Below are 18,001 nucleotides of genomic sequence, written 5' to 3'. Positions count from 1 at the left end.
TATAACTGCTTAGAACTTGGGGGTCCAGACCTGGTTGGGGAGAGGGGCGTCAGGGAAGGTTCCTGAGCAAGTGATGCCTGATTGAAAGCTGAAGGATGAGGGACAAGGAACAGCATTCTAGGCACGGGGAACAGCATGTGAAAAGGCCTCATGCAGGAAAGTCTGTTATAGAAAATGAGGAAAGCCCACGTGGCTGGAGGGTGATGAGTAAGGGGACAAGCAAAGTGCTGTGAAGTTGCCACATAAGCAGGGGCCAATCAAGCAAGTTCTTACAGGTCTTTGGTAACGTGTCTGGACTTGATGCAGGCCAACAGCCTGGTAGGAGGGCCCAAGTATGTGGGGTGGCTGCCATGTTTGACGTGGATGGATGGATGGATGGATGGATGGAAATGCACTGGGAATCAAGAACTCTCAGTTTGGTCCCCATTGTGGGCTGGGAGCCTTGGGGGCCTCAGTTTCCACATCTGTAAAATGACAGCATTGCACAGGAGGGTCCCCAAAGTTCCTTCCAACCCTGCTGATGAAGATTCTAAGACCAACCTCGAGGGTACACAGCCAAAGTGGCCTGGGCAAAGGACCTTCAGTGAGGCCACTGTCCTGCTGTGGGAGAGCCCAGCTTTCCTCCTTTGTGACAAGTGAGGGGTCAGGCAGGAGGACCCAGGGCCCACGGCTTCTGGGTACCTGGTGACTTCAAATGAGAGGCATCACATCACTCCTTTACCCGCATCCACGGGAAGTGGACATGTGCTCCGTGTGCGGCTCTGCGGGAAGCTCAGCGTTTGCCCCCAGCAGTTAGTGTGGCAGACGCCCTGCTAGTTTGGGCTCATTTCTACAAGGGTCAGGGACCCACTCAGTTTTCCTCAGGACACAGGGGTCAGTGAGGGTTCCCCAGGCTGGCAGCAGGGGCTGGCCCCATCCAGGGACCAGGGCTCCCCAGGAGCCCACAGGCTTGCTTCTCTGGACGCACTCGCTCCCTCCTCCTCGGCCCGGCTTGCTTAGGGTCTCTGCCCCCTGGTCCCGACTCCACCTCACGGCGTGCCTTCACGTAGTCTTTGGTTGAGAGTGTAAGGCTTGGTGCGTAGCCGCGTTTCCAAGAGAGGAACCTGCTTGGCCTTCAAGGCCAGGTCACGTGAGAGTGCTTGTCAGCTCTTACCAATTAATTTCGAGAATCAGAATAAATTGGGGTTGTTTGGGGGAAATACGATGTCCAGGCTGCAGACCCAGAGATTCTGGTTTAACTGGCCTGGGGTGAGGCCCGGACACTGGTGCTCTCATCAAACAATGCCAGTCGGACCCTGTGGAGCCAGGGTCTCTGCCCTTGGAGGAGTTTGAATTGAGAGGCCTCATGAATACAGCGGGCCCAAGATTGTGCCTCTCGCCGTGGGGACTCCATCCCTCCTTTCCTAGGGTTTAGGGGTCCCTGTGACCTCCCTGGAGGAGGGACCCTCACACAGTGGCTGCTCTGTGGCAGCCAGGAGTGCCTCAGCCCAGCTCACCTCAGCTTGTAGAGGCAGAGGTGTGGCTCCCAGGATGGGTCTCGGTGCCCCAGGCCTGGGAGAGCAGGAGGGGGAACGCTTTGAGAACAGTCCTCGCTGTCATAGGGCTGGAGGGACCTCAGTGCTCCTGGGCCTTCTCTGTGCAGCCTGGAGGCCACCCCAGGGAGGAGGCGGGACTGTCCTGGAGGTGAGATGGGTCAGGGCGTGGGGAAGAACCCAGCATTTGTAGAACTCTTCTGCAAGGAGGCAAGGATTTCCCCTCAGTCTCATTCATTCATTCATTCATTCACTCGTTCCAGGTTCTCCACGACTAGGCTTCCTCCCTTCCCCTTTCCCTGCCCTGGCGTCTTTCTCTCCGGACACTCCCCTGCTGGGCCCTCTCTGCCCCACCCTGCAGTCACCATCCTCTGGGGTGGATGTCTGGTGGGGGAGATGGCCCATAAACAGATACAACTATGAATCAACATGATTTTATCAGCGTTCTCTAGAGAAACAGAACCAGCAGGATATATACACACAGGGAGAGATTTATTTTAAGGAATTGGCTCACACGATTGTGGAGGCTGGCAAGTCCAAAATCTGCAGGGCAGGCTGGCAGGCTGGAGACCCAGGCAGGATTTCTGTGATAACAGTCTCGAAGCAGAATTCCTTCTTCTCTGGGAAACTTCCGTTTTTCTCTGAAAACTTCAACTGATTAGATAAGACCTGCCCACAATAAGGAGGGTAATCTGCTAAAGTCAACAGATTGTAGATGTGTTGCTGTGTGGCTCACAGCAACATCTATCAAGAGATTAGCGTTTGGCCAAACAACTGGGCACCCAGCCTAGCCACATGTAAAATTAACTTGATGTTCTCAGGCTGTGGAAGAGGCCCTCGCCCTGCGCCTGGCTAAGGAATATCTCCCGGGAGGCAGTGCCTGCACTGACTCTGAAAAGATGAAGGGATATTCACCCAGTGCAAGGGAAGGGCAAGTCCTGGCAGGGGAGTCAGGCTGTGCAAAGGCCCCGAGGTAGGAAACAGCTCCATGTATGTCTGTGTTTGTGTGTGTGTGTGTGTGTGATGCAGAGGGACAGGAAGGCTTAAAGGAGGGTCAGGTAGAGCTTGGCTGGGGACAGCCTTGGGCAGTCAGCTAAGGCACAGGAACTTCATCCTATAGGCCATGTGGCTGAGGGTGGGCTTCCGGGCCAGAGACCTGCTTTACCAGCATTTCACTGTGCGACCTTGGACCAGTCCCTTCCCCTCCCTGAGCCTCAGTTTCCTTTTCTGGAAAAGGAAGTAGCCATACATGGTGAACTTCAGGTCTTCCTGTGGTTTGTGGGTTGGTGGCCCAGCCACTCTGGCCTCTGGAGGCAGGGCTTAGCAAATCTGTCCACAGAGAAAAGGGGAAGCTGAGGCAGAGAGAGGCCCCTATAAGAAGGAGACTCATACACTTCCCCCTTGGCCACCCCACCCCCAACCCAGCTGCCTCGTCAGCGCTGGGCCTGGAGCTGCTGAGTCGAGTGAGGCCTTGTGGGCTGGACAGAAGTGAGACTGTGCAAGGAGCTCTGAGGTTTGCACAAACCTCCAGCTTTTGCTTTCGCTTCCTCTTCCTTTCATGGGATGTGAGCAGAGTTTACCCTTAAGTCTACCATCAGGGGGACATGAGAGGAAACAAAGAGGGTGGTTTTGCTATAAGTTGAAGTCCCGTGAGTGGTTTTTTTGTTTGTTTTTTGGGGTTTTTTTGTTTTGTTTCGTTTTGTGTATTTTTTTACAGCTGTGTGCGTACCTGGACCTCCTTTTCCCCTCCCCGGGCCCAGCTACCTGTTCTGCCCCACTCTGGGTTCAGTTTTTCAGGACCCAGGGGCTGCTCCGCTGGTCCCCACCCGACCCCAGCGCTGCACCTCCTACCTCCCAAAGATCCTGGCGCTTCAGGTTTTAGACTGAGCTCACTCAGAGCAGCTCCCTGAGGATGGGAGCTTATCGTGCTTCCTACTGTATCCCCAGGACCAAGAATGGCACCCAGCACCTGGCAGGTGTGTTGAGTCAGTGATTCAGTGGCAGGACTGGAGACCACAGCCTCAGAGTCGCCTGGTGATTCAAAGCCAAGGGGCGAACGTTTCCCCCTAGCAGAAGCCCAGGGCACTGCGGGGCCTGTGTCAGGGAGCAGGCCCTGGCACTTGCTAGGCCCTCAAAAATAGTCATCAGGGTGCTTGGTGATATCCCAAGTCTGGGCTCATAGAAGCCCCAGAGCATTCCTGTGACTTAAGTTTGAGATGTCCTGGTGGTGAGCATGAGGCAAAGCATAGCCAGGTGGTCACCAGGCCCTATTGGTTCTTCCTTCCAAATGGCTCCTGTCCCGCCAGCCCCAGGCCAGACCAGGCCTCAAGTGCTCTGCCCCACTCTCTGCGTTCCAGAGCTACTCTGAGCTCCCTGACCCTCCCCTGGTGCTTGAAGGGGGTCTCAGTGAGAGGAAATGATCTTTTAAAGCAGTGTGGATGAGAAAAGGTCTCGTCTTGGGGAGGGGACCCTGGAAGACAGGCAGGTAAGCCAATGGATTAACCTGCCCTCAAGGTTCCAAGAAGCCTCTTGTGTCCATCTCACAGATGAAGAAACCGAGACCCTGAAGGGTCAGGTGACTTGTCCAGGGTCACATAGCAAGTCACTCGTTAATTCATTTGACAAGCTTGTGTCAGTGTTTACAGGAACCATAGTACAGCAATAGATGAAGCAACAGTGAGAGGTCTGGAGGACCTGGGTGTCTGCCTGGGTTGGGGAGACCTCCTGCTGGGCCTCAGGGGATGAGACTTGGGTCACTCCCCAGGGCTGGCCTGGCGCTCAGGCCTGGGAGGGGGTGACGCTAAGCCCTGGGAAATAGGGCAGCCCTGGGCTTCTGGTGTCACTGACAAAGTCCCCTCCTCTCTTTCCACTCTACTCCTTCCCCTCCCCCTCCCCTGCTTTTGTTTCTTGGCCTCCACAGCCCTTCTCTCTCCTTCTCCTCTCTCTCTCTCTCTCTCTCTCTCTCTCTCTCTCTCTCTCTCTCTCTCTCTCTCTCTCTCTCTCTCTCTCTCTCTCTCTCTCTCTCTCTCTCTCTCTCTCTCGCTTTCTGCTATGGCCTCCCTTCCCCCTACTCCCAGTGCAAGTCTTTAAACTACAATCAGGCAGTGATTCCATTTCCTCTATTTCCCTGCCTTTGCCGTTTCCTTTCTCTCCACCCTGGAGACCGAGGGTGTCCTGGTAGGAGGCTGAGCTGCATCAGCTCTGATGGCCCCTCATCTCATAGTCCAGGCTGTGCAGAGCCCGGGGCGGTCTGAGCTCCCCTTTCTCTTGGACATCGTAGAGAGCTTTTGTTCTGAACCCGCGGCACAAGAGGGGGGAGAGAGGCCTTGCCCTGAGAAAGGAGGTGCCACGGGGGGCCCAGGAAGATGACAAAAGGGTCCTTGAGGTGTGGGGCCCGCCCTGGCACACAGGTGGGGCGCACCTGGCGGGCTCTCGTCCTGCCCTGGGCAGCCTGTGCCAGGACATAAAACGGGAGAGTTGTGGCCTCTGAGAAGGTGGGGGGGACCAAAAAGATGGCCCAGGAGGAGGGGGAATAATGGCACCAGGGTTGCAGAGCCACCAGTTTCCCACTCCCCGGCCCTGTGTGTGATAGGCGGACTGACACCTATGCGAAACGCAGGTGAATTAGATTCCCTCTGTCTTCGTTCTTCCTTCTGTCGTCTTTCTTCTGCCGCAACAAACAGAGCCCCTCCTACACACATGAGCACACACACACACAGCCTGCCTGGCTGCCCCAGTGAACACTGAGCCCCATAAGCCCCTTAAACATGTATTTACAGGGTGATATGTGTCTGGTCAGGCAAGTATCCACCCAGTAAAAGAAAGCAGGGGCCTGACTGGGCAGATGGGTTGATGGAGGCTCCCAGGAAAAAGTGCTTTCTGAGTGGAGACCCAAGGAAGGGCTGTGGCTGCCCTCGAGGGGGACCCCAGTTCCCCAGTCCGGCCGGAGCCTTGGACCAGCCAGGCAGGGACAGGTCTGAGGCTTTACGCTGCGGTTTGCCCAGAGCCTGCCCGAGCTTTGCTGCTGGCTCCTGGGAGCCTGAGGGGGGCAGGGCAGCACCTGGGAGCTGAGGAGGCTGGGCTCAGAGCCATGACGTGACCTCCCAGGTTGCACAGAAGATGCAGTGGAGCCTGGATGGGGCCCGCGTGCTGACCCAGCTCTGCCCTCACTGCCAGGGCACTCTTGAGCTTGCTGTTGGTACTTATGCCCCAGATTCCTGGGCTGTGCAGTGTGGCGCTCACTACCTCCACCCCCACGCCGCCCCCATGGCATTGTTCGCAGGATGAAATGGCTTTCCTGGGACCTGGTGAGCACTCAGTCACCACCTTTGTGGTTAGTTGTTGGCACCTCTGCGTCCCTGCACGTGGGCTCGAACCCCTTGAGAGCAAGGACTGTGGGCAGGTCCCCGTTTACACCCAGGCACAGGCTCCAGTCCTCAGCCCCAAAGTGAAACCTGCCACCTGTCCCTGCAGGAGGGGGACGCGTGGTGGCCAAGGGCAGGTTCGGCTTGCACCTGGGATCCTGGTGTGAGCCTTGGGAGTGGCCCCTTTCACTCTTAGAAGGTCCCTCCTAACAGGGATGGAATGTTACATGATCACCCTCCGTGTAAGGGACCACAGCAGACCTGTGCTCCAGCTCCCACAGGCTGACATTGGCTGACTCTTTCGCCGACTCATCTGCCAGTAGAGTGATGTTATGGGTTTCTTTGCTCCCGTTCCCTTCAGCTGCCAGAAGAGGGGTGGTGCCAGGGACTGGGGCCAGAAGAAGAGCACAGGTGAGGGAACTAACATTTCCACTGGCATCCTCATCTCATCTCCTCAGCACCCCAGGACTCAGGCACTATATCCCCCTCCGCAGAGATGAGGAAAACTGAGGCTCAGGATGTGACAGGATATACCTGAGCTAGAAAAGGATATTGTCCAGATTTGAATTTAGAATCCAGGGCCAAGTCCTAGCACAGGCTCCGCTGTTGAGGGTCAGTCCCTCCCCTCCGCTGGCCCTGCCTTTGAGGAAGTCTAGACAAAAGTGCTGAGCTGCTTGTTTTCTCAAACCCACAGCAGACACGAGGGCTGCTGCTGGGTGCTGCTGGGCGCTGTGTCAGATGGGCCGCTGCCATCCAAGGCAGTGATGCTCCCCCACAGGGGCTCCGGTGGGCACAGGGGTCATCTCTGGACACCACAGGGGTGTCCTCATCTCCCTTACATCTCCAAGCACAGGGCCTGACTCATAGCAGGGATTTAGCAAATATTTGCTGCACTAATCAGTGAATGAGTTCTTAGTCTCTAGAGGCTGTCACAGAATCACCCAAACCTTTGCTTGAATTTCGGGCCCCAGAATGGAGAAGTTTCTTAGCTCTGTGGTTTTCATCAGAAAAGGCTGCTTCCAGAGATCTGGGCAGATAAATAATAGTGACTCTTTACATTTGGTGAGGGCTTTATAATTAACGAACCCCCTTCATCTACGTTCTGACCTCTGGGCTCTCACAACGCTCCCGTGGGTAGGTGTTTCCATCCCCATTTTTGGACAGGGAAACTGAGATGCAGAAGTGACTTTGAAGTGACTTTGCTTAGTCACTTGTACACGACAGAGCTGGGACTTGAGGCCAAGCTCAAGTTGGGTGCTCTTTCCAGCAGGGGGTGGGAGGTGGGCTCTAAATCAGGGCTAACCCCCCAGCCTGTTCCAGGTGGACCCAAAGGTTTCCTTCCATCTGACCCCTTCCATGAGAGCCCTGGTTTAAGCTTAATAGTTTAATCTTTAGTGTCTGTTTCAAGGAGGCTAAATTCCTCCCTGGGGTATTTTATTTTTAGCCGGCTTCAGGAAGGGGAAGCTCCTCTGGCCTGTGGGGGGAGGGAGGCACCAGGCCGGGAGCTGGTTTCCTGAGGAAGGGCCGCCGCCGGCCATGCACCTGACCCTGGCCCTGGGAGAAGAGCCAGCAAGGCAGGCAGGAGCCACCCCAGTCCTGTCTTCCTTTCCCCTTCCTTATGGGGTGCCTCTGATGTGCTGTGCTGGGCACTGAGCCGGAGGCGGGGTACAATCTGATGAGTATCCCAGGCCAGGGAGGAGGCCCTTCCACATCCGGGCTGGCAGGGAGGGCTGGGAAGCCCCAGGAACAGGGGGAATTTGAGGGAAGCCTGGGGCGCTGGTGGGAGGAGCTGGCAGCTCCCCGGGGTTGGGGAAAGGGCACCTGGGCGGGAGAATCCCTGTGCAAAGGCCGGGCTACACGGAGGGCACTGGTGCACCTGGAGCCTCTATGAAGGCAGGAAGCTGATGCACCGGGGGTTGGACCCTGATAGGTGGATTCATTGGCTTTTTTTAGAAACACCTGTTGGATCAGAGAGCATAGCTGTGAACCTGGGAGCCAGTTTTTTTTTGTTTTTTTTTTTCTGCGGTACGCGGGCCTCTCACTGTTGTGGCCTCTCCCGTTGCGGAGCACAGGCTCCAGACGCGCAGGCTCAGCGGCCATGGCTCACGGGCCCAGCCGCTCCGTGGCATGTGGGATCTTCCCGGACCGGGGCACGAACCCGTGTCCCCTGCATCGGCAGGCAGACTCTCAACCACCGCCACCAGGGAAGCCCTGGGAGCCAGTTTTAGCATTCATTTCAGCCAGTTTTCTCAAACTTGGTAGCCATCATGGAGCCCTTCTTTCAAATCAGATCTCACATGGAATTCCAGTGTACAAATCAGACACAAGCTATACATGTTTTTTTTTTTAAACCCACTAATATCTTTTTTTTTTTTTTTTTTTGGCTGCGTTGGGTCTTCGTTGCTGTGCGCAGGCTTTCTCTATTTGCGGCGAGCGGAGGCTACTCTTTGTTGCGTTGCGCAGGCTTCTCAGTGTGGTGGCTCTTCTTGTTGCAGAGCATGGGCTCCAGGTGCGCGGGCTTCAGTAGTTGTGGCGCACAGGCTTAGTTGTTCCACGGCATGTGGGATCTTCCCGGACCAGGGCTCAAACCCGTATTCCCTGCATTGGCGGGCGGATTCTTAACCACTGCACCACCAGGGAAGTCCCCACAAGCTATATTTTACACGGTATAAATTTAGGTATTTAAATGTCTAACATTTAGCTAATCAAGAACAGTGACCTGTTGTGATGGGCATAGTCATTTAGCATCAGGGCTGACAGGAGGTAGCTGCTGTCTGAGATCGGCCTCGGCACCTAGTTGATTTTTGTGTGTTGCCTTGTTTTTGCTCAATATATTAAAAAAAAAACCCAAAAGACCACATTCACATGGCCAAGCCGTTACAAATGGTGACAGTTGTTTAACACCTCACTGTACAGTCTCAAGGTCTGTGCAAAATTAATTATACCTTGGCAACAAAGCCAGTGGGCCTACTGAATGTGTAGGAATGAGGTATATATTACATTTGAGTAGATGGATTTTTAAAATAGCAGAATCTTTATATTTTGCAATTTTGGATCCGATTTTTTTTTTTTTTTTTTTTGGAACTCCTGAAGGACATGCAGAACATAGTTTGAGAACCACTGAGGAAATCCAACCACCCTGTATCACAGATGGGAAGACTGAGGTCAGCAAGGGGGCAGGGCTTACCCAGGATCCCACCGGGAGATGGAGGACATGGCGATGATCAGATACACAGAGGGTTATCATTGCTCCCCATAATTACAAGCGTGCCCTGTTCCCAAGGCAGGAATAGAAAGGCGTCAGGGACAGACACGCCCAAAACTGGCTGAGCCCTTGCTGAGTGTGTCTGTCTGTTGTCTGTCTGTTGTCTGTCTGCGCAACATTGAGCGGCAGTGCTAACGTTCCCTTCTCCTTCTGCAGCGATGCCCTCCTAGCCAGCCGCCACGGGATGGAGGGCTTCATGGACTCAGGGACACAGACGGATGCCGTGGTGGTGCTGTCCTTGGCTCAGGCCGCTGTGCTGGGCCTGGTCTCAGAAAATGAGCTCTTTGGAGCCACCATAAGCGCCGAAGCCTTCTACCCGGACCTGGGGCCGGAGCTGTCCGGGGCGGCCATGGGGGAGCCCCGGGCCCCGGGCCCAGATGTCTACCAGCTGGCCTGCAACGGGCGGGCCCTGGAGGAGCCGGCAGAGGAGGAGGTGCTGGAGGTGGAGGCAGCCTTCGAGAAGCACACCCGGCGGAAGACACGGCCGCCCGTGCGGCTGGTGCCCAAGGTCAAGTTTGAGAAGGTGGAGGAGGAAGAGGATCAGGAGGTCTACGAGGTGTCCGTGCCCGGCGACGACAAGGATGCGGGCCCAGCGGAGGCCCCCACCGAGGTGGCCAGTGGCGGCTGCGAGGCCCTGGTGCAGAGCAGCGCTGTCAAGATGATCGACCTCAGCGTCTTCAGCCGCAAGCCCCGGACACTGCGGCACCTGCCCCGAACCCCGCGGCCAGAGCTGGACGTAGCCCCCTTCGACCCCCACTTCCCTGACCCAGCCCGGGACGGCTTCCCCGAGCCCAGCATGGTGCTGCCCGGGCCGGAGGCGCTGCCCACGGAGTGTGGCTTCGAGCCGCCGCACCTGGCCCCCCTGAGCGACCCTGAGGCCCCCACCATGGAGTCCCCGGAGCCCGTGAAGCCGGAACAGGGCTTCGTGTGGCAGGAGGCAGGCGAGTTTGAGGCCGATGCAGCCGGCTCGACGGTGGAACGCCACAAGAAGGCCCAGCTGGACCGGCTGGACATCAACGTGCAGATCGACGACTCGTACCTGGTGGAGGCAGGCGACCGTCAGAAGCGCTGGCAGTGCCGCATGTGCGAGAAGTCCTACACATCCAAGTACAACCTGGTGACGCACATCCTGGGCCACAATGGCATCAAGCCTCACTCGTGCCCGCACTGCAGCAAGCTGTTCAAGCAGCCCAGCCACTTGCAGACACACCTGCTGACGCACCAGGGCACCCGGCCGCACAAGTGCCAGGTGTGCCAGAAGGCCTTCACGCAGACCAGCCACCTCAAGCGCCACATGCTGCTGCACTCGGAGGTCAAGCCCTATAGCTGCCACTTCTGCGGCCGCGGCTTCGCCTACCCCAGCGAGCTCAAGGCCCACGAGGTGAAGCACGAGAGCGGCCGCTGCCACGTCTGCGTCGAGTGCGGCCTGGACTTCTCCACCCTGACCCAGCTCAAGCGCCACCTGGCCTCGCATCAGGGCCCCACCCTCTACCAGTGCCTCGAGTGTGACAAGTCCTTCCACTACCGCAGCCAGCTGCAGAACCACATGCTCAAGCACCAGAACGTGCGGCCCTTCGTGTGCACCGAGTGCGGCATGGAGTTCAGCCAGATCCACCACCTCAAGCAACACTCGCTCACCCACAAGGTAAGGACGCCACAGGCCTCCCCCAGCAAGGGCCCGGCCCCTGGGGTCTCCCCCCGCCTCCCGCCGGGGGCTTGGCCCCAGGCCTGAGGCTCTGCCCTCTCCTCCTGCCGTGCTTTCATCCAGTGCTTCCCGAAGCACTGCCTGAGATCTTTTAGGTGGTGAACATCTCTCATTTTTATAGTTATATTTTTTTGACGAGTGTTAGAAAAAAATGTAATTGAAATTAGTTTTTTTAAACAGTAAAACTTGACTTATTTTAAAACTTTTTAACTGAAATGTTTGAGGAACCCCTGCAGGACCCAAGGAGCACAGTTGGAGAATCGCTGATTCTCTATCTTGTGGCTGGGAGGACCGAGGCCGGAGAGAGGCCAGGGTGCCACGGGGAGGTGGATGCGATAGATGGTCAGAAGCTCAGAGGGCTTCCTTTGCTCCCTGTAATTACACGAGTCTATCAAAAGCTGTGTGCCTTCCCTTTAGGAAAATGCTAAATATATTTCATTTTAAAAGGGAATAGATGTGGGCTTCCCTGGTGGCGCAGTGGTTGAGAGTCCGCCTGCCGATGCAGGGGACACGGGTTCGTGCCCCAGTCTGGTAAGATCCCACATGCCGCGGAGCGGCTGGGCCCGTGAGCCATGGCCGCTGAGCCTGCGCGTCCGGAGCCTGTGCTCCGCAACGGGAGAGGCCACAGCAGTGAGAGGCCCGCGTAACGGAAAAAAAAAAAAAAAAGGGAATAGATGTAAGGAAAAATATTTGCTATGGAAAAGTACAATTGGTTCTAGAATATGACAAAATGAAGCAAAGTGGCTTGTGGGGACAGAAGGTGGAGCAACACTGTCCTTTTCCACTGTGTCCCTAGACATAAACTTGACCAGTTCTCCCCTACCTTCCTCTTCCTTCAGTCCACTGGCCACCCTGCCTTTCAGCCAACGTCACCTCCTTTAAGAGGCTCTTACGTCCAGAAGGGGAATGAGGCCTCTCAGGTCCCACAGTCCCACTCTGGCACTTGTCCTGACCCATGGTTTCCACCCCAAATCCAACCAACTTCACTCTTTGAAGCTGAACATGCCTAGAGCTGCCACTCTCCATAATTGCGGACTTAGAGACACTCCTGGTCAAACTCATGTCCTTATCTCTCACAGTGGACACTACGGTGAGTAGGGAAGAAACAGCCTGCCAGGCCGAGAATCCAGCCTTTCCCAGCGCTGGGAGCTCTTTCTGCTGGAGCAGAGGTGATTCTTAGGTTTCATTGCAGGTGCTCCTCATTCAATTGGTGTGGCTACCTAGAGTGTAATGTTAAGAAGGATTCTGAAGCTGAATCTGGGCTCAGCTGTAAAACCAGATGATTGATTCTTTCCGCCTGCGGGGAGTTGGGGGTTGCAGGGGTTGAGGGTGGGGAGAGTGCAAAGTGATAAGTACATGTGCTATATATTTGCCATCTTTCTCCTCTACTAGGAGACTTAAAAATCCCCACAAGTCCACAAAGTGTTAAAAGAGAAATAATACTGTGAAGAAAAGGCAAAAGCAAAAATCAGAGGCTGATAAAATTGAAAACATTCCCATTATCAGCCTCAGTTTACACATGCTCACACCATCCCAAAGGGCAGGGCCCCTTCGTGGTCATACACATCATCTTCGCTCTGTCAGGCAAGCATACAAGACAGGAGACACAGCCTGTCTGCTGAGGGAAATAGACACGGGAACTATTAAATTATAACATGAAACTTTGTACCAAACAAGCAGTTGGGACAGCAGCTGTGACCACAGAAATGTGTCTGTGCCACTGGAGTTCTACTGAATTACTGGGGTTCTAGGAACTTTTGTCCTCACTTTTCTCCCCAGACAATACATTGTGCTTCCTGTGCACACAGCACCCTGTCCTGCTCTGGGGGTCACCTCCAGACCATGGAAAACATGTTGACCATCCAAACCAGAGGGTTTTCCCTTGGAATCTTTGTCTCCTGGGGTTGTGTTCCAAAGTCCATCAGTGATAAGAATCACCTGCGGAACCTGTTGGGATTAAAAATTCGTGGGAATTTGAATCTCCAGGGAGGGGCCTGAGAGGCTTTATGTTCCACAAGAGCTACAGGTTGTTCTTATCACAAGAGAAGCTTAGAATACACTCTCAGGGGTCGTGGACGGGCTCCGAGGTTTGAGAACTCTTTAAATTCTACACAGACCTGAATGTTTTTTCATTTTTCCTGGGGTGCTCATACCTTTAATCATACTCTCAAAGGGGTCTGTGAACCAAAAAGACCACTGAGAGACAGCACTGAGGCGAAAAATATATACATGCATCTTGATCTCAGGAAGCCATCCAGGCCCCCAGGCTAAGGCTGTGACTTCTTGGCCAGAGGCCTCTGGTGCCTGATGTGATGCTGGCTTATAGCAGGTGCCTGGTAAATGGTTGATGAATTAATGAATGAATTAACGTGCAAACGAACACGCTTGCCTCGGTGCCCTGGTACAGACCTACAAATCCACCCGCCCTCTTGGGCAGGAGACAGCAGGTGTATGGGTCAGAACAGTAAGACTCAGCCGATCTCTCCCTATCACTGGAATGCTTTCCATAGTAAATGGTTCTTCCCCAACATCCTCCGGGGCATTTCAAACAAGTGGCCCCTGTTTGGAACATCCCCAGGAAGTCATTTCCCAGAAGCACTGACCCTGTGGTACACACACACACACACACGCACGCACGCACGCACTTCCAGAGCCTGTGTCCATTGTGTGGCCCTGACCATCGCTCCCACCCCGCACAGGGTGTGAAGGAGTTCAAGTGCGAGGTGTGTGGCCGGGAGTTCACCCTGCAGGCAAACATGAAGCGGCACATGCTGATCCATACCAGCGTTCGGCCCTACCAGTGCCACATCTGCTTCAAGACCTTCGTGCAGAAGCAGACCCTCAAGACCCACATGATTGTACACTCGCCCGTGAAGCCATTCAAATGCAAGGTACCAGGCCTTCGGGCCCCCAGGTGGGACTTCCCCGCGAGTGGCCTCAGCATGACGGCAGCAGCCGGGACCCGGTATGGGCAAGGGAGCCCTGGTTGGGTGAAACTGCCTGGGCTCTGGGGGTTGGGGTGGGCGGTGAGGGTTCAGGTCCTATAAGCTACTGAGGTTGTTTTTTGAGAATTGGAGGAGGGGGTGAAGGTAACGGTACAGCCGCAGGGAAAGAGCCCCGACCCGAGACTCAGTGCACCCGGAGATCCGAGCCCTGGGTTTCTGACAGCTTCAGCTCAGGGATCGTGGGGCAGACACACAGGAACGGTGACCAGCAGGGAGTGGCTCAGTCCTCGGCCTCTGGGGTCACATAGGAAAGGACGAAGTGAGTGCTTGTCCACAGCCGATGGGATTCCGGCCCAGCCGTGGAGGTAGGAGTGGCTGGGGGTCCGGAGAGCGCGGGTTCCCGGGCTGATGAGGCCGGGTGGGGTGTGTTCCAGGTGTGCGGGAAGTCCTTCAACCGCATGTACAACCTGCTGGGCCACATGCACCTGCACGCGGGCAGCAAGCCCTTCAAGTGCCCCTACTGCTCCAGCAAGTTTAACCTCAAGGGCAACCTGAGCCGGCACATGAAGGTCAAGCACGGCGTCATGGACATCGGCCTGGACAGCCAAGGTGGGTGGGCCACACGCAGTGGACAGAGCAGGAGCGGTACTGTCATGGCACACTCAGGAGCCTCCTGTCCAGTGAGGGGAGTGGGGAGGCTGGCCAGGCCTGAGACCTCATTGGGGTGGGCTCAGGTCTGGAGAGGGAGCACCCTGGAGGGTCACCATGGTGATAATGATGGGATATTTGTGTATTCTTCAGAGGACTTACGAGGGCTCACATAAACAATAATAAAAATAACTTGTTGAGTGCTGTGTGCCAGGCCTTTATTAACTCACGTAACCCTCACAGTGAGGTTGGCTCTGTTATTATCGCCATTTTACAGATGCAGGCACTGAAGGACAGAGAAGTTAGGTAACTCATGCAAGATCATTACTGAGAGATGACTTTTTTTTTAAATGGATGGGAAAGAAAGTAACAAAAGGAAAATTGGCAACTGTAAAGATAAGGGAGAGCCAGGTGAGGTCACAACCCCAAGTACACCATGGGAGGTCCTATGGGCATGCAGAGGGGAGCCCTGAGCTTCCTAGTCGCCAAGGCAAAAAGGGATATACAATCAGTCACATTCTTCCTAGTGCCTGCCAAAAAGAATGTAGCCCACATACTCAGGAGAAGTGTCCTTACCTCTGCAGTTGGTGGAGGTTTCATTGGCTGTTGGTTATAACATCCCTACATGTTAGTGATAGCTGCTCCCCTCAACACTGGTCAGTACTGGAAGAACTGTGGTCGCTCTGGCCTCTCATGGGGAGGAGGCACTTGAGAGATCCTACAGGAAGGAGAAGCCAACCACACTTCAGGAAGGTTCCTTGTATAGTCTGGAGCTATTTGACTTTCTGGTGCTCCTTCTGAGACAAATTAGCTGGGAATGTGCCCCGACAATCACCGGGTGAGTTGACTTGCCATGTGAGGTTACTTTCTAGGAGTCAATCGGATGCTGGGGGATGCTGCAATAACCCTGATTTAGTTTTGGAGCAGTGAATGGCCGGGAGTGTTCTGGCAGAAACAGGTGTCATCAGTTTTCCATTCTGGGTGAGGATGAAACGCTGTTGGCTGCATATAGTTGCTCTGTAGCCCCTTCTTACCCAAAATGTGGTTCTAGGGCCAGCAGTATTGGCATCACCTGGGATCTTGCTAGAGTGGCAGGCTCCACCCCACCCCAGACTTGCTGAATCAGGCTCTGCATTTCCAAAAGATCCCCAGGTGATTTGTTTGCACCGGAAAGTTTGAGGAAGTATTGAATAAAGTGATGGTTTTCAAACTTGAGCAAGGGAGCATGAGAATCACTCCAGGCTTGTTAAAACAAATTGCTGGGTCCCACCTTCAGAGCTTCTGATTCTGTGGGTCTGGGGTAGGGTCGGATCATTTACGTTTCCAACAAGTTCCCCAGGTCAAACCGAAGCTGCTGGTCAGGAACCTCACTTCGAGAACCTCTGACCTAGACTCCAGAGAACTGTTCTCAAACTTGGCTGCACATTGGAATCACTTTGAGAATTTTTAAAATGCTGATGCCTGAGTCTCAACCACAGAGATTCGAATGTAACTGATCTGGCGTGTGGCCCAGGATCCGGACTTTTTTTTAAGCACCCTAGTTCATTCTATGCGCAGTAGAGTTTGAGAGCCAGTACTCTAGTGGACATGCCAGGTAGCTAACCCATCAGGAGGGACCAGAGCAGGACTGGTCCTTTTGGAAGTAGCTGTCCCTGCACACCTCGCTCCCAGGGGGTGGTTAAGGCCTAAGCTGTTTCCACCTGAGGTCAGCACCTGACCAGGGATGCCTAGGATTGCTTTGTTCCTGATTGTACCAGATGACAGAAAGTAAAGCAGGGATTGGCACGGGAATGGCTGGGGCCCAGGTCCACCCACCACTCACGTATAACCTTGGTCTGAGAAGCTCAGGCTTGACATTTGTGCAGGAGGAAGGCAGCCTACAGTCTAGATGGAACCACCCAATAAACGATAGGACTGTAATTCAGGAGGTAGATCAACATCTTTGTAAAAAATGGTACAGAGTATTCCCTGGGGCCAACTGGACAGGCCAAATAGAGTTAATAAAGGGAGGTTGGGAGGATAACAGAGACCCAGAGGTAGAAATTTTCCCAGGGTCTTTATTTAGCTTGTCTTTAATCAACTATATGGTATGAAGGTGTGGCACTAGGATTTGAGGAAGAAAGTGCCTAGGGGCTATAAGATTTGGTACAGCTGAGGGAACTCCCTGGAGGTCAAGTGGTTAGGACTCATGCTCTCACTGCCCAGGGCCGGGGTTTGATCCCTGGTAAGGAACTAAGATCCCGCAAGCCGTGTGGTGCGTGCGGCCACAAAAAAATAAATAAATAAAATTTAAACTGAAAGAGATTTGGTACAGCTGGCCTCATTTTATAAAGTCAGATGCTATGGGCACAAGTAAGAGACACCCCATTCAGACTGGTTTAAACAATAAAGCAATAAATTAAGAAATGACTTGTAGTCCAGGCTGTCTTCAAAGTTGGCTGATTCAACCCCTCAACAATGACAGGGTGAGGCTCCCTCTCTCTGTCCACATTATTAGCTGTGCTTTTCCTCATAGTCGCAGAATAGCTGCCAGTGGCCTTTAGAGCAATATGCTTCCTTGTTCACCTCCATTGGAAGAGTAAGAGCCTGCTCTCCTTTGCTCTGTGAAACTAATAAGAACATTCTAAGAACTCACTAGCGGCCTTTCCTTATGATTCACTGGCCAGAATTGGGTCCCATCCCTAACCCTGAGCCACTCATTGGCAATGAGTGGGATTACCCTTCAACCAGTGGTTCTCAACTGGGGGTGAGTTTGCCCCCCAGGGACATTTGGCCATGTCTAGAGACATTTGGTTGTCACAGCGGGGGCAATGCTACTGGCATCTCGCTGATAGAGGCCAGGGATGCTGGGAAGCCTTCTACAATGCACAGGACAGTCCCCCACAACAAAGAATTATGGCCCAAGATGTTAATAATGCCAAGGTTGGAAAACCCTGCCTTAGACTCATCAGGGCTACCCCTGGGCTGGGGTCCATTTCTCCCCAAACACACATCACATATCCCAGATGGACAGGGGCAGAATGCACACTGGGGCTCAGCCACAGTCCCTGCCAGCAAGACTCCCAGGTCCCCAGGTCACACCCTGGGCCTCCCTCCCTCCATAACTCATTGGAAGGCAGCCCCACCCAAGCTCCTTTGTGGAGTTTTCTATCTGGCTTTTGTTCCAACAGTAAGAGCTTTATAAAAGATTTCAATTTGATAAAATTACAAGAGGCCTCTTAGAGTTTTTATCTCATCGTCTTTGTTAACCTACCTTGAGTGCTTGGCCTTGGAGAGCTAGGCCTGAGGATACCACTGGGTAGAACTGGCGCCAGGTCAGAGGAGAAACAGCGCCCTCCAGCCAAGTGAGGTAGAGTTGCACAGTGGATCAAAACAACAGCACTTGCTGGGTGCCCTTTGGCAAGGTGATTAACCTCTCTGAACTTCCTTTTGATCTCCTAAACGGGGTTGCTGTGAGCATTCATGAGATGATATATGTGAAGTGCCTGGCATACAGTAGGTGCCAAACGAGTGGTATTGCAGACATGATATAGTACAGGAGG

General features: G+C 54.2%; 1 protein-coding gene across 5 annotated transcripts in view; it reads left to right on the top strand.

The window, feature by feature from the left end:
* Positions 1-18,001, top strand: part of ZNF710 (zinc finger protein 710) — a 63,841-nt gene that overhangs the window by 42,810 nt on the left and 3,030 nt on the right. For all 5 annotated transcript variants that reach the window (XM_060158604.1, XM_060158589.1, XM_060158598.1 and 2 more), the window contains 3 exons: positions 9,318-10,806; positions 13,566-13,757; positions 14,246-14,420. In XM_060158604.1, coding sequence (XP_060014587.1) covers positions 9,346-10,806; positions 13,566-13,757; positions 14,246-14,420 — 1,828 coding nt within the window. In that variant the 5' untranslated portion in view covers positions 9,318-9,345. The remainder of the gene's footprint in view (positions 1-9,317; positions 10,807-13,565; positions 13,758-14,245; positions 14,421-18,001) is intronic.

The sequence above is a fragment of the Lagenorhynchus albirostris genome, chromosome 1, assembly GCF_949774975.1.
Source record: "Lagenorhynchus albirostris chromosome 1, mLagAlb1.1, whole genome shotgun sequence".
Classification (NCBI taxonomy): Eukaryota; Metazoa; Chordata; class Mammalia; order Artiodactyla; family Delphinidae; genus Lagenorhynchus; species Lagenorhynchus albirostris.
Note: the sequence above shows the minus strand (reverse complement) of the source record. Positions and strands in the feature narration are given on the sequence as shown.